Source organism: Mytilus edulis, chromosome 3 (genome assembly GCF_963676685.1).
Source record: "Mytilus edulis chromosome 3, xbMytEdul2.2, whole genome shotgun sequence".
NCBI classification, from domain to species: Eukaryota; Metazoa; Mollusca; class Bivalvia; order Mytilida; family Mytilidae; genus Mytilus; species Mytilus edulis.
Window position 1 is genome coordinate 96,320,208 of NC_092346.1, and position 12,019 is coordinate 96,332,226.

Sequence of the window (12,019 nt, forward strand, 5' to 3'; positions counted from 1 at the left end):
AGAAAATGTAAAAAAAACAAACAATAGCCTTGAACAAAAATCCGTCAAATACAATAATATACACAAGTAAATGAAAATTATTTTATTGTCAGGTAAACAGTTGATAGAACTTGTATAAAAGAAGCTAATTTGACGAATTTCTTTCACAGGTCGTAACAACGCCGGAACAGTTTTACCACCACAAGGTAGCGCACATGCAGTTGCAGCACAATCTGGGCACATTTTTCCGCAATCTGGACAAACATTTCCACAATCTGAACAAATAAATCTACAATCAGGACAAGTATATCCACAATCTGGACACACCAATTCACAATCAGGACAAACAAATCCCTAATCTGCACAGATAAATACACAAACTGGACAAACAAATCAACAAACTGGACAAACAAATCCGCAATCAGGACAAACATATCCGCAATCTGCACAAACTCATCCATTATCGGGACAAACAAATCCGCAGTCTGGACTTACCTATCCGCAATCTGGTCAAACATATCCGCAATCTGGACAAACACATCCACTATCTGGACAAACACATCCACTATCTGGACAAACAAATCCACAATGTGAACAAACACATCCGCAATCTGGTCAAACACATCCACAATCTAAACAAATACATCCACAATCTGGACAAATACATCCACAAACTGGACAACTACATCCCCAATCTGGACAAACAAATCCCCAATCTGCACAGATAAATACACAAACTGGACAAACAAATCAACAAACTGGACAAAAAAATCCGCAATCAGGACAAACATATCCGCAATCTGCACAAACTCATCCATTATCGGGACAAACAAATCCGCAGTCTGGACTGTTACTTGAAATGAGGATAATACCGGGTGCCACTAATAGAACAAGAACTGTTGCCATTACGAATCACCCTGTTCATACACAATATCTAGTGAGTTTGCCAATACTTCGTTTTCTGTTTACCAATTTCCGGTTAGTTTTCTTTTCACAATGATATTGTCCGTCTTTTTCTTACTTGTATTTTATCTATTTTTGCTTTTTGATTCTGTCAGATTTACCAAGCCTGTTTAAAATCATGTTGATATTTATTGAAATAAATATTATTTGATTAATTTAGAAACGATAGCTGATTTTTTTTAACTTGTTATGTTTTTAGTGTTGGTTTGACGTCCTACTACGCATATACAATGTCTGTTTTTGTCTTTGTTTTCCTTGTAAAATAAAAATACATGCTGGATTACATATAATTTATTGTACAAGACGAAGAGAAGATATTTTATTTATATTTATATTTGCCACAAAATGCATAAACAGTTGACATGATATAGAATCAATAATTCGAGATTAAGCACTAAACTTGTAAACTAAAACAACTTTTATGATATATATCTTTCTTGAGTAAATATTTAGAAAGGGGCATAAGATACAGTTACATAGGAGATGAAACGTATGTTACTTTTATTCGACGTTTAACCGACGTTTAACCGTGACATATCGGTCGGAAGAAAAGAAATTTCCCGACTGATTTTAATATTTAGTTCGAAAACGAGTACATGGAGTCCTCTTTTTAAAATAACTAGACATGATTATGTATGAAGATTATTTTCACCAATTTTAATGAAAAAGTCAAGGATGGAATTTTTCAAATATTCAGCAAAACTTGCAATTTTTTTTAAATTCTAAAATCATTGGAACATTTAAAAACAAAAAAGATTTTTTTTTCACTAATTTAGAGCATACTTTTGTATTCCAAATGATTAAGAAATCCGATTGTGCTTATCTTTTGAAAATGCTTGTTTTTTTAGTAATTGAAAAAAACAAAAAAAAACACCGTGGGATCAAAACTGCATCGTATGCCCAAAAGCAGCTGAAGCTTTAGATATTTATGCTAAAATATGCCAGCAAAGAAATAGAAAAGAAACTTGATTAAACATACGTTTTGAAATTATTGATTAACTTTTGAGAATGTTGGTGGCTTGTTGTCACCACATTTGTTACAGAAACTGTTGATTTCAACAGATACAATGGATTGATCATTTGCTTCAGGAATGAACACTACCTCCCAAATGTTCATCAGGTACTGAATAATTCCTGTCGCAGTGCCTTTAAATTCATCTTTAGTGGATTTTGGCCATAAATTCCAAGTACCATTTCCATAGATTAGACATAGTTTGTTGTTTTTTTTCATCTCAACGATAACATTTCCGTATATTGGACTATTGTATTGACCAACGTAATCCGTCAAACTTCTTTTGGCCTTCGTTTTTGTGCTATATCCTTTATATCTAGGTTTCAAAAGCTGTTGTTGTATTGACGAAGCATTTAACCACGGTGAGACATTCAGGGCAACATCCGATAAGAAATTATGAAGCAGGACGCGGAATTTATACGTGTTATCATCTTGATCTTCCCCATTCATAGAGGTAAAGACACCAATTCTCTGATCGGGAAATAAGGTCATAAAAGATCTATAACCGAAGGTACTGCCACCATGTAACAAAATATTTTTACCTACAATGAAAATATTGTTTTTCCAAAGCATGAAAACATTCATCTACGATAAAATTGTAAATGTAGTTTCTTTTGAAGTTGGAATACAGTTATGTTGCATTCTGGTTATTGCTCGAGGAAGAACAAGTATTATTACTTCCCTTATTTATTATGGATAAGATGATTAATAATTGAACCATTGCTGTCGACAAGGTAAGGCCCTGATTTTATCAAAATATGTAAATTAATCTTTTTTTCTTTATCAATTCATCGACGATCTTGTTATTTAAATCATTGCAACAACAAAAACCAAACATCATGGATAACCTTACTATTAAGATCAGTCCATATAAAGTTAATAAATTTTAAAAACTCTACTATACCAATTCGCCAAAAACACATATACAAGTAAAACAATACAACATAGTAAACAGTTATGTAGACACTTGTCATCAGCAACTCAAATACATTCTATATAATACATCAAATATCAGACATTGTTATAGATATCAAACACAAAAATACGCGTGTACAAGCTACCTATCATATATATCCTTTAATGTCTTTTAAAATAAAGAATGAAAAAAGAAAGTATTATTAAAGTAAAGATGATGTGCATGCGGGCTATCTCGGCAAAAAGCCAGCACCAACAAAAGAAAATAAGCATGAACAAGACTTTTTTTTTAGTAATTACTAGAACACACCCGTGATATCGCGGGTCCGTGACTGATATATAACTATGCGTATGCCTTATTTTAGTATTGGTATTGTCATCTGATAAAGTCATGCCGATTATAACATGTATAAGGTGCACAGTTTTCTTTGCTTTCAAAATCTTTCTGTTTAAACCCGTCGACCTGGAACCTATCAATTATTGGTAATATTAATAATTTGGAAAACAAAAGGGCCTGGAATGGAATATTTTTTACTCAACAGTATACAGCAAAATTCTAAATACACTGTTTGGTGGTGCGCCTGTCTGATGCGGAACGTACAGATAAGGTAATAGGTAACAGGTGAATATACTATTGATATCGGTGTCGGACTCGATCCGGAACTTCATAATTATTGGCAATATTAATTACGTGGAAAACAATCGGGCCTAGAGGGGTGTAATTTTTAATCAACACCATTGTACTATATTAGTTATATATAAAGTTGAATTCTTTGATTCATCGTTTGTACGTGATGACGGCTGACAAATTGGACCTCTTAATTTTAGTATTATAGATATACACATATATTAAAGTCATAAAAAAATCCCTATGGCTTACCTCTATATGTTCCGAGTTTAAATCCTAATCCGTATCCTGTTTCCTCTGTTGGCTGTATCTGATTTTTGAAATATTTATTGACTGTGGTGTAGGATAAACCTATATGTTCTGCATGTAATGCATCAAAAGACGACTGGCTCATTAATGGGTTGCCATTTTTGTCAAGGCCTCCATTCAGATGGAATTTCATCCATTTCGTCATATCTTCAGCATTGGACATTATAGCACCAGATCCCGCCCATAATCCCCACTCCCTATAAGAAAAAGCTTGTATGTTAGTTTTATCAACACTGATATTCACATAAAACAGTCATTGATCATTTACAGCTTAAATATCATTAAAGAAGAAGATAACATTTTAAAACGTTTAGTACTATTTCTAATGGTCTTTTTGTTGTTGTTGCCATATTGGTATGTTTTAAGTCCGATAACCTACATAAGTTGGATATATGTACAGGAATCTACTGAGTTTTGCCGACAGATACTTTCTTACATAACTTTTAAACATTTAAGTTTTTATTAACAAAAGAGTATGTTAACAAGTAACTATTAAGTAAGAAATGCATTTCAACAACAATAACCGCAACAGTTTGGTTAAAGATTACAAGATATTTTCTTACTTCATACAGACATAAGCTTTGTTTTCAGCAAACAAAAAAAAACCCAACACATTATTTAGATTATTTGTAGTAAAAACTACATCTGTTCCTCGTGTCTTTTCAACAATCCCGTTCCATTTTCACGAATATGACCTACTGAATAAAAATATTTACCGGGTTTGAAATAACATGAGCAACACGAGAGGTGCCACATGTGAATCAGGATCTTCCAATTCTTCCAGATCACATGAGATCACCACCAATTTTGGTGGGGTTCGTGTTGCTAAGTCTTTAGTTTTCTATGTTGTGTCTTGTGTACTATTATTTGCCTGTTCGGCTTATGTTTAGCCATGACGTTGTCATTGTTTTTTTTGTTTTTTTTTTTATCTACGAGTTGAAATGTCCATTTGGTATCTTTCGCCCATCTCTTGCAGGAACACCGCCAATGTGCTAATTTCTCCATAATAATTGTTCTGAGGAAAACATCTTTTTAATATATGCATGTTGATCGATTGGTCGATTTAATCTTATCGAACATGGTTTGTTCATCTTCCTTTCGAAGACAGTGTTTCATTAGAAATGATTTCAAAAATTAAAATACTGGAAAAACACCGAACTCTTAAGAAAACTGAAAACAAAATCCCTAATCAAAGGGAAAAATCAAAAGATATAACACATCAAAGGAATGGAAAGCAGCTTTCATGTTCCTGACTTCTTATAACCGTTTCTCATACATGTATTTACATAAAAATGACTCATAGTATTACAGTTATTTTAATATTAACGACTTAACTAACTCAGGCGCAATCCAGTAAAGAAGATGTACATTAAATGTTGAAAACACTAGATTTTTTTAGCTATATGACTCTTACTGATAACTTTTCTGATTGTCAAAGGTCCTTTAAAACGTCCTTCGATATAACGATATGTATATCCATCGGGGGAAATGACGTGATATTCGTTACTATTAATAATTTTAAACGCTTGGTACGCAGCCAATTAGTGATGACATCAGACGTTATAACTGTTTCATCTTTGACATACGTCTTAATATGATAAATTGTGATTTAATTTGAATTTCGTAAAACTTACCTGCTAAATGCTAATGGCACTGGTACAAAGTATCCTTTTGATTTTGATAGAGGACCCTTATCATAACCCTGTGCAACATTTCCTACGTCCGTGACGGTAGTGATAAACGTAGATGAAGTCATTCCAAGGGACTGGAAGATTTCAGAGTCTACCAATTCCTCCCAAGTATGGCCTCCAAGTTTCTCAGACAGATAAGTAGCAAAGCCATACATCATATTACTGTACAGGAAAGATTTTCCCAAACTCTTCACAGAATTCATATGCTTGAATCGACTGAAAAAAAATATATCATAGGTCAGTCTTAAAGGCATTTCGCACATTCATATAGACGTAAAGACTCGGACATGTATTGCCTATAGACAATTTTGACGGTATTGCACAAATATTGAAATGAAAATTGCAATTCACGTATGCAGTAAATTAAAACATATAAACTGTGCAAACCATTCAAAGTCAATAACAATAATTGAAGGTACAGGGCCAAATAATCTCTGTGACAACGAGAAATGCCAACTGCATACCAAATACCTTTGACTTTACTTTTAAACTGATCTGACACAAACTTGTTTCAAGCAAGTTACAATGTAAATGAGCCATGATTAGTCGATGGCAATGAGACGTTGAAATACTTATAAAACTGCATAGTACCAAATCTAAGCTGACATAACAATCACAGAACATGTGAAATATGCAAATATGGTAAGTGATGGGTCTAGTCGCAAATTTGTATGTGTACTTACTCTTGCAGGTTCTCTCTGGTTAGTGATGGGTCTAGTCGTAACTTGGTGTGATCTGGAACGCCCATCCTATGTGCCAATATGTCAACTACAGTTGCCTCCTCTCTCCCAGGAACAAAATTAAATCCAGAATCCATCAAATCTTTCACTTTTGTGTTAAGATTGTAGCTTAAAAAAGAAACAAATTTAAACATTACTGACTCGTATACTATTAAATTATTCGTTAAATGATTTGTAAAGAGGTTTGGCGTTAAGATTCCAGCAATCAATTTGAATACACATGTTGCAATGTTTTATAACGATGAGTTTTATTTTGCATGATAATCCAACCAAAGTCTGACAAAAATTAAGTATCTATCAGGTAAAAAGCCCTTTATAAATCGCAAAATAACTGACTAAAGTACATTTCAGATATGTCTTTCCTTTTGAGATTGCAGAATTTGTACAATCGTATGCGTTCTACTAGAGTTTTTCAGGGAATATTATATAGCATTCAGTTTCGTTGGATAGTTTAAATGCGACTTAAATCTTTCGTTTTCATAAAACATTGAACATAAGATTTTGAACGTTTCAGTGTTATTTCAATAGTATAAAGTCACATTTGAATTGATACCAACAGTCATACAACATGATATTTGTTATCACTCAATGTAGAACAGAGAAGCTGGACTACTTTTTATTTGTATATTTGTATATTTAAAAAAAAAAAAAAAAATTGCTTCCTAATAGAAAGATGTATTGATTAGATAATATCTATAGATTTATATATTATATATTGCTATTATATTTGTGTATATTATGTTGTAAATTGGAAGTTATAAATAATAAAAATTAAAAAAAAAATATTTTCTTTTTTATAATTGTTCCATTTTTTTTCTCCATTTTTTGTTTGTTTGTGTTTTTGCTCTTTTTGAAGTGTTTATTATAAATATATTTACTTTTGATTGTCATCCAACTGCTTGACAAGTAGTGTGGCACCAAAAGCTTTTGAAAGTGAACCGATTTGAAAGAGAGTCTTGCTCGTTACTGGTTTCCCGTCTGATACATTTACATTGGTTACTCCATAACCTTTGGCAAACAGTGTCTGACCGTCTTTTACAACACTGACGGTTAAACCAGGAATCCATGTTTTACAATAGTTCATAATCTGTGTGAAAAATAAATATAAAATAGCATTTAGTATTGCACGAGAAGCACGATATTTGGTAGCGCTACCTAACAAGATGGAAATCAAACGAAGTAGGCAAGAAATATTAGAGGCTAGCTAGGGAAATAATCGGCACTGTCTTCAGACCGGAAAATCCTTGGCAAAAAAACCCGAAGGAAAGACGAACAGAATATCAAAATACCATTAAAAAATACCATTAAAAAATACCATTAAAAAAACTAAAGCCTGAGTAACACAAACCCACTAAAAACGGGGTGTGATCTCATGTGTTTCGAAATGGTACATAGTAGAATCATGTACCCTATGAATAAGAATATTTATAGAATCCAGTCAAAGGGACATGTGACACCCGTCGTGTTATGCATGGCATTAAAATACTGGCGTTTCTGTAAATAAAAATACTGAAGAGTATCCATATCTTACTTCATTCTCCAACGAAGTCTATGCATAGTAAGTATAGTTATTTGTTTTTACTTTTTATCTTTTCGATATATATTACAAACTCAATATATATATACATGTGTATAAACTCCCTGATATTGTCGTTGTTTATATCAAGCTAACTAATCAGAAATTATATTAGTATAATCGCTATAATTTTTGCAAGTTTGAAATACAAAATTGTTCAAATCTCGTAAAAAATGTTGATGTCCCTTCTTAAGTATTTTACAATTGGATAAACCCTTTTAATTCTATGAATCTTCAAGCCCCCACTGATTTCTTTCAATTCCTTACCCTTACTGTGTACAAATGACCGGTCTCGTAGTTTGTAAGTACATGCATTTGCATTGTTATTTCTTTAACCGTTAATACATGGGAATTATCTCCCATGCAACGGGGTTGTAGATTACCAGTCTAGTCAGATCATAAACAATTCTGCATCTGCATTTATACTATTGATTTGCAGTGGAAATCCATAACGCAAAAACTGCAATTGCTGTTGTTGAGTCAAGTTACAGTAAATGTTAGAGATTTGTTTAAGATTTTGAATAGACTTTTGGCATGTTAAATATATAAACTAAATGTCGAAACAAATAATTCATTCATCTCATTTATTTACTGACTATGTGACAGATTTCTTTTAAAAAATACATAGATTTGTACAGGTAGATAATTGAACCGATATACAACATTCTTTAAACCATAAAATCTCGATTAATAATAACAATATTTTATCAAAAATTCATTTATGTTTATAATATAATAAATTTAAGTTTCATTGCCATAAACTAATCATGCTAGTCTGAATGTTACATTATCATCCAAACTGTTTCTTGACCGTGAATATTTCAACAATTTCCAACTCAACAAGATTAGCACAAAATAAAATAAAAAATACCAAAAAGACTGCTGACACTAAGTACTTGATCGCTGCTGCTAAAAGTTGGTTCAAAACCAGTTTTAAATTCTAGCAAATAAAACATATTCACCTTGACTAAAATATCAATCAGTACATATCCAATGGATTAAGTACAAAGACGTCATAAACACATCAATTTTTTTTTAAACTAACCTCTCTTATTGTCTTGTCAACTTTATCCTCGTATGTCGGCTCAGATGCAAAAGCAAGAAGAAGGCTGGACAAAAATAAGAAGCCGACAATAAGTTGTCGAACTGCCATTTTTCGTGTTATAATTTGAAAGCGTCTATCATGCTTTTATATTGAAACAGAAGTCAATATTATTTTGTATGTTTGGCAACTAGTCTAGGGAACTGTTTTTGTTAAGCATGTATCCATCAATATTTAGTTGACATGTTTACCAATGCATATGGAGACTGATGTTATCCGACTTTTAAAGAGATAATGATTGCAGTAATTAGACTCGCTATATATGATAAATTAAAACATATCCTGTTTGTTATGACAAATTAAATGATGATCATAGGATATGAAAGAAAAAATTAAACTTCCTTCATTTGTTTGTATAAAAATACTTAGCAACTTGTAAAAGTGCAAGTTCGTATGGATACATGTACAAATCGAAGTACTGAAGTTCTAAACATCGAATGACCGCAATTTCATGTGGATGGTCACAATCACATCTCTATACTTATAAAAGTGAGGTTAATGCACAGATATAAAAAAAAAACCTCATTGTAATAACTATTATACTGTACTGTAGTGATACAATTCAGTATATTCTGGTTTGTTGTTATATATTATATCAGAAGTCCATTACTAAACTAGTCTAGTAATGGACTTCTGATTATAATAATATTCGTATATTACAGTTACATGTATATATAATTTTCATCCATTTGTATGTCTTTCTATTCTACTATATAAATAATAGTGCAGTGCAAGTGCATGGTAGACACTCTTAGATGTTTCTAATAGATTGGATTTTAGGTAACCTAAACTACATAAAAAAAAAAAAAAATATCGTCTCGGCTCGGCCTCTAGTAAGTGTTCTACTACCAACCCTTTAGTGTTTTTAACTAGTTCCTAACTTCTACCTATTTCGTAAAAATGTATTTGAAAATAATGGAATTAGCCTTTTTCGGAGTGTTAAAAATTATATGGATGTTTTATGTTTTGGTTAAATTTCGTTCTTTTGATGGTCCTCTTAATTCGGTTGACAATTCTGACTTATCAACTCTTCAAACTACACGTCCACACAATCTTATTTTAAAACAAAAGTTTTCCCTATTTGATAAAAGGATTGTGCTTTGCTGCAACTCATATAAAGCTGTCCTCTCTAACAAGAAAGGTTATAATGCTAGATATTTTATTGGACGTGTGATGAGGAAATCAAAGCTGTAAATTATCTCCTTGACAACATTTATGTATGTTTCGGTAATTTCGACATGTTATTTGATATTCCTATGGGCACCAATGGCGCCTCTTTAACGACAGAACATTTTAATTTTCACTTTTAAACCAAAGTTTATAGCCAGACTTAGAGTATTTACATTGTAGTTCGTGATACTGTATAAACTTACTAAATTTGGCAAAAAGGTGACTTATAGGTCTAAATAGACAAGTGCATCGTTGGCTATATATAGACCTCGTAATTATGTTATAACTATTAATACATGTTTACAATTCAATATAACTAGAACACACCCACGAAATCGCGGGCATATACAGCTTGAGAAATGTTGTTGGATGATTTTTTGTAAAAGATACTACATGTATGTATGGGGAATTTCATAAAAGGTACCAAAAGCCCTCTCCTTTTTTTCCAAAGTCCGATATTTGTTTCCTTTCTGTTAAATTTAATTATTTTCCTGTTTCTGGCCTCAGACCACAATTATTCTTCTCCTTTGCTACAACGCATCTTTTGGTAAAAGTCAAATTAAATTAAAAAATTTGCTCCGCTTCAAACATGAAATAAATGTAACTGCATATATATGGACCATTATTAGTCTAATAAAATATACTTCTAGGACAATCCATCAGTGTTTTTTTTCTTTTGAGAGCCTTATTAACATGCCAATGGTAGGATATGAATCTTGTATAAATGACTAAAACCATCTAAGGCTAATTTGAGGGAGTGTCGGAGGGGTTCTGATCCAGAAATCCCGGGATTAAAATCATGAAATCCCGAGATACAGAATTTCAGGAAATTCATATCCCGAAATCCCGAAATCGAAAAAATATATTCCCGGATCCCGTAAGGATCAATCCCCAAATCCCGAACTTAAAAACACCCGATCCCGACGTCCCGAAAAAAGGTCACGGTCCTGCCTCCCTCGAGCTCTCATCTCTACCCTACTTTCATTTTTGCCAAATCACTATTACTTTCGCTTCCAACAATAAACTGTTATGCCCATTTATAGGCATTATGTTTTCTAGTCTATGCATCCGTGGGTTTCTTCGTTCGTTAGTCCGTCATTCTGTCCCGCTTCAGGTTAAAGGTTTTGGTCGAGGTAGTTTTTGAGACGTTGAAGTCCAATCAACTCGAAACTTAGAAAATAGAGTGCCGATGTTGCATCCGTGTACTATGGACACATTTTTGTTTCCACATGTTTTACTTATTTTAATATATATGCAACTGGCGTGACCCTTTAAATAGTAAACATTTCAAAGAAAACAGTAGACAGAATACAGAGAGTCTCTATATATGTGAGTAGTATAATCGTAGTTTATATGTAGATAAACTCGAAAAATAATTGTCCACTCTAAGGAGGTATAATAGTTGTGGTTCTCGCGATCTAAACACCATGATATGGAAAACACTCTGATTGGCTTATTTATTTTTCATTTTTTGTTATCTATCATACGATTGGTTGTACTTGTGCATGATTCAAACCGGAAGTCTTATCTATGACTAAAAGTCAATCTGATGACGGAATCAATATCCGGACTCCTTTCTTTTTTGTCGTTTTTCTCCCAAAATAACTCAATCTGAATAATCATAAGAATGGATGACAAATGCGACTATGCATGTTACATATAGAACACAGAGGCACGATGATTAATTTATCTTGGAAGGAAGAGAAGCGACACACAAAATGAGGTCTTCTCGTTTAATAGTATAGAAGATAAACACATTATTATGAGTAGATAATGTTAATAAAACCGTCTCAATTCCATTTTACTGATAAATTCAACAACAATAATAATCTATTTTATTATTGTGTCACATATTGATTAACATACTGTAACATATTATACAAGAAGTTGCAGAACATTCATTACCCAGCTATATCAATTTGGCTTATGAGACA

The 12,019-nt window shown here is 32.5% G+C and overlaps 1 protein-coding gene across 1 annotated transcript; it reads right to left on the reverse strand.

The window, feature by feature from the left end:
* Positions 1-1,248: 1,248 nt before the first annotated feature.
* LOC139517887 (gigasin-6-like) lies at positions 1,249-9,160 on the reverse strand. The gene is made up of 6 exons (XM_071309375.1): positions 8,859-9,160; positions 7,116-7,324; positions 6,181-6,345; positions 5,441-5,713; positions 3,750-4,003; positions 1,249-2,496 (listed from the first exon to the last, which is right to left on the reverse strand). The coding sequence occupies exons 1-6, from the start codon at positions 8,964-8,966 to the stop codon at positions 1,931-1,933; spliced, it is 1,575 nt and encodes a 524-aa protein (XP_071165476.1). The 5' UTR covers positions 8,967-9,160; the 3' UTR covers positions 1,249-1,930.
* Between the last annotated feature and the right edge of the window lie 2,859 nt (positions 9,161-12,019).

Excerpts from the sequence above, each read along its gene's own strand:
- LOC139517887 (XM_071309375.1), bottom strand. The coding sequence starts at position 8,966 with ATGGCAGTTCGACAACTTATTGTCGGCTTCTTATTTTTGTCCAGCCTT. Across the intron at positions 7,325-8,858 it reads TTGACAAGACAATAAGAGAG|ATTATGAACTATTGTAAAAC; the intron begins GTTAGTTTAAAA and ends TTTTTCACACAG. Across the intron at positions 2,497-3,749 it reads TAAACTCGGAACATATAGAG|GTAAAAATATTTTGTTACAT; the intron begins GTAAGCCATAGG and ends TTTTCATTGTAG.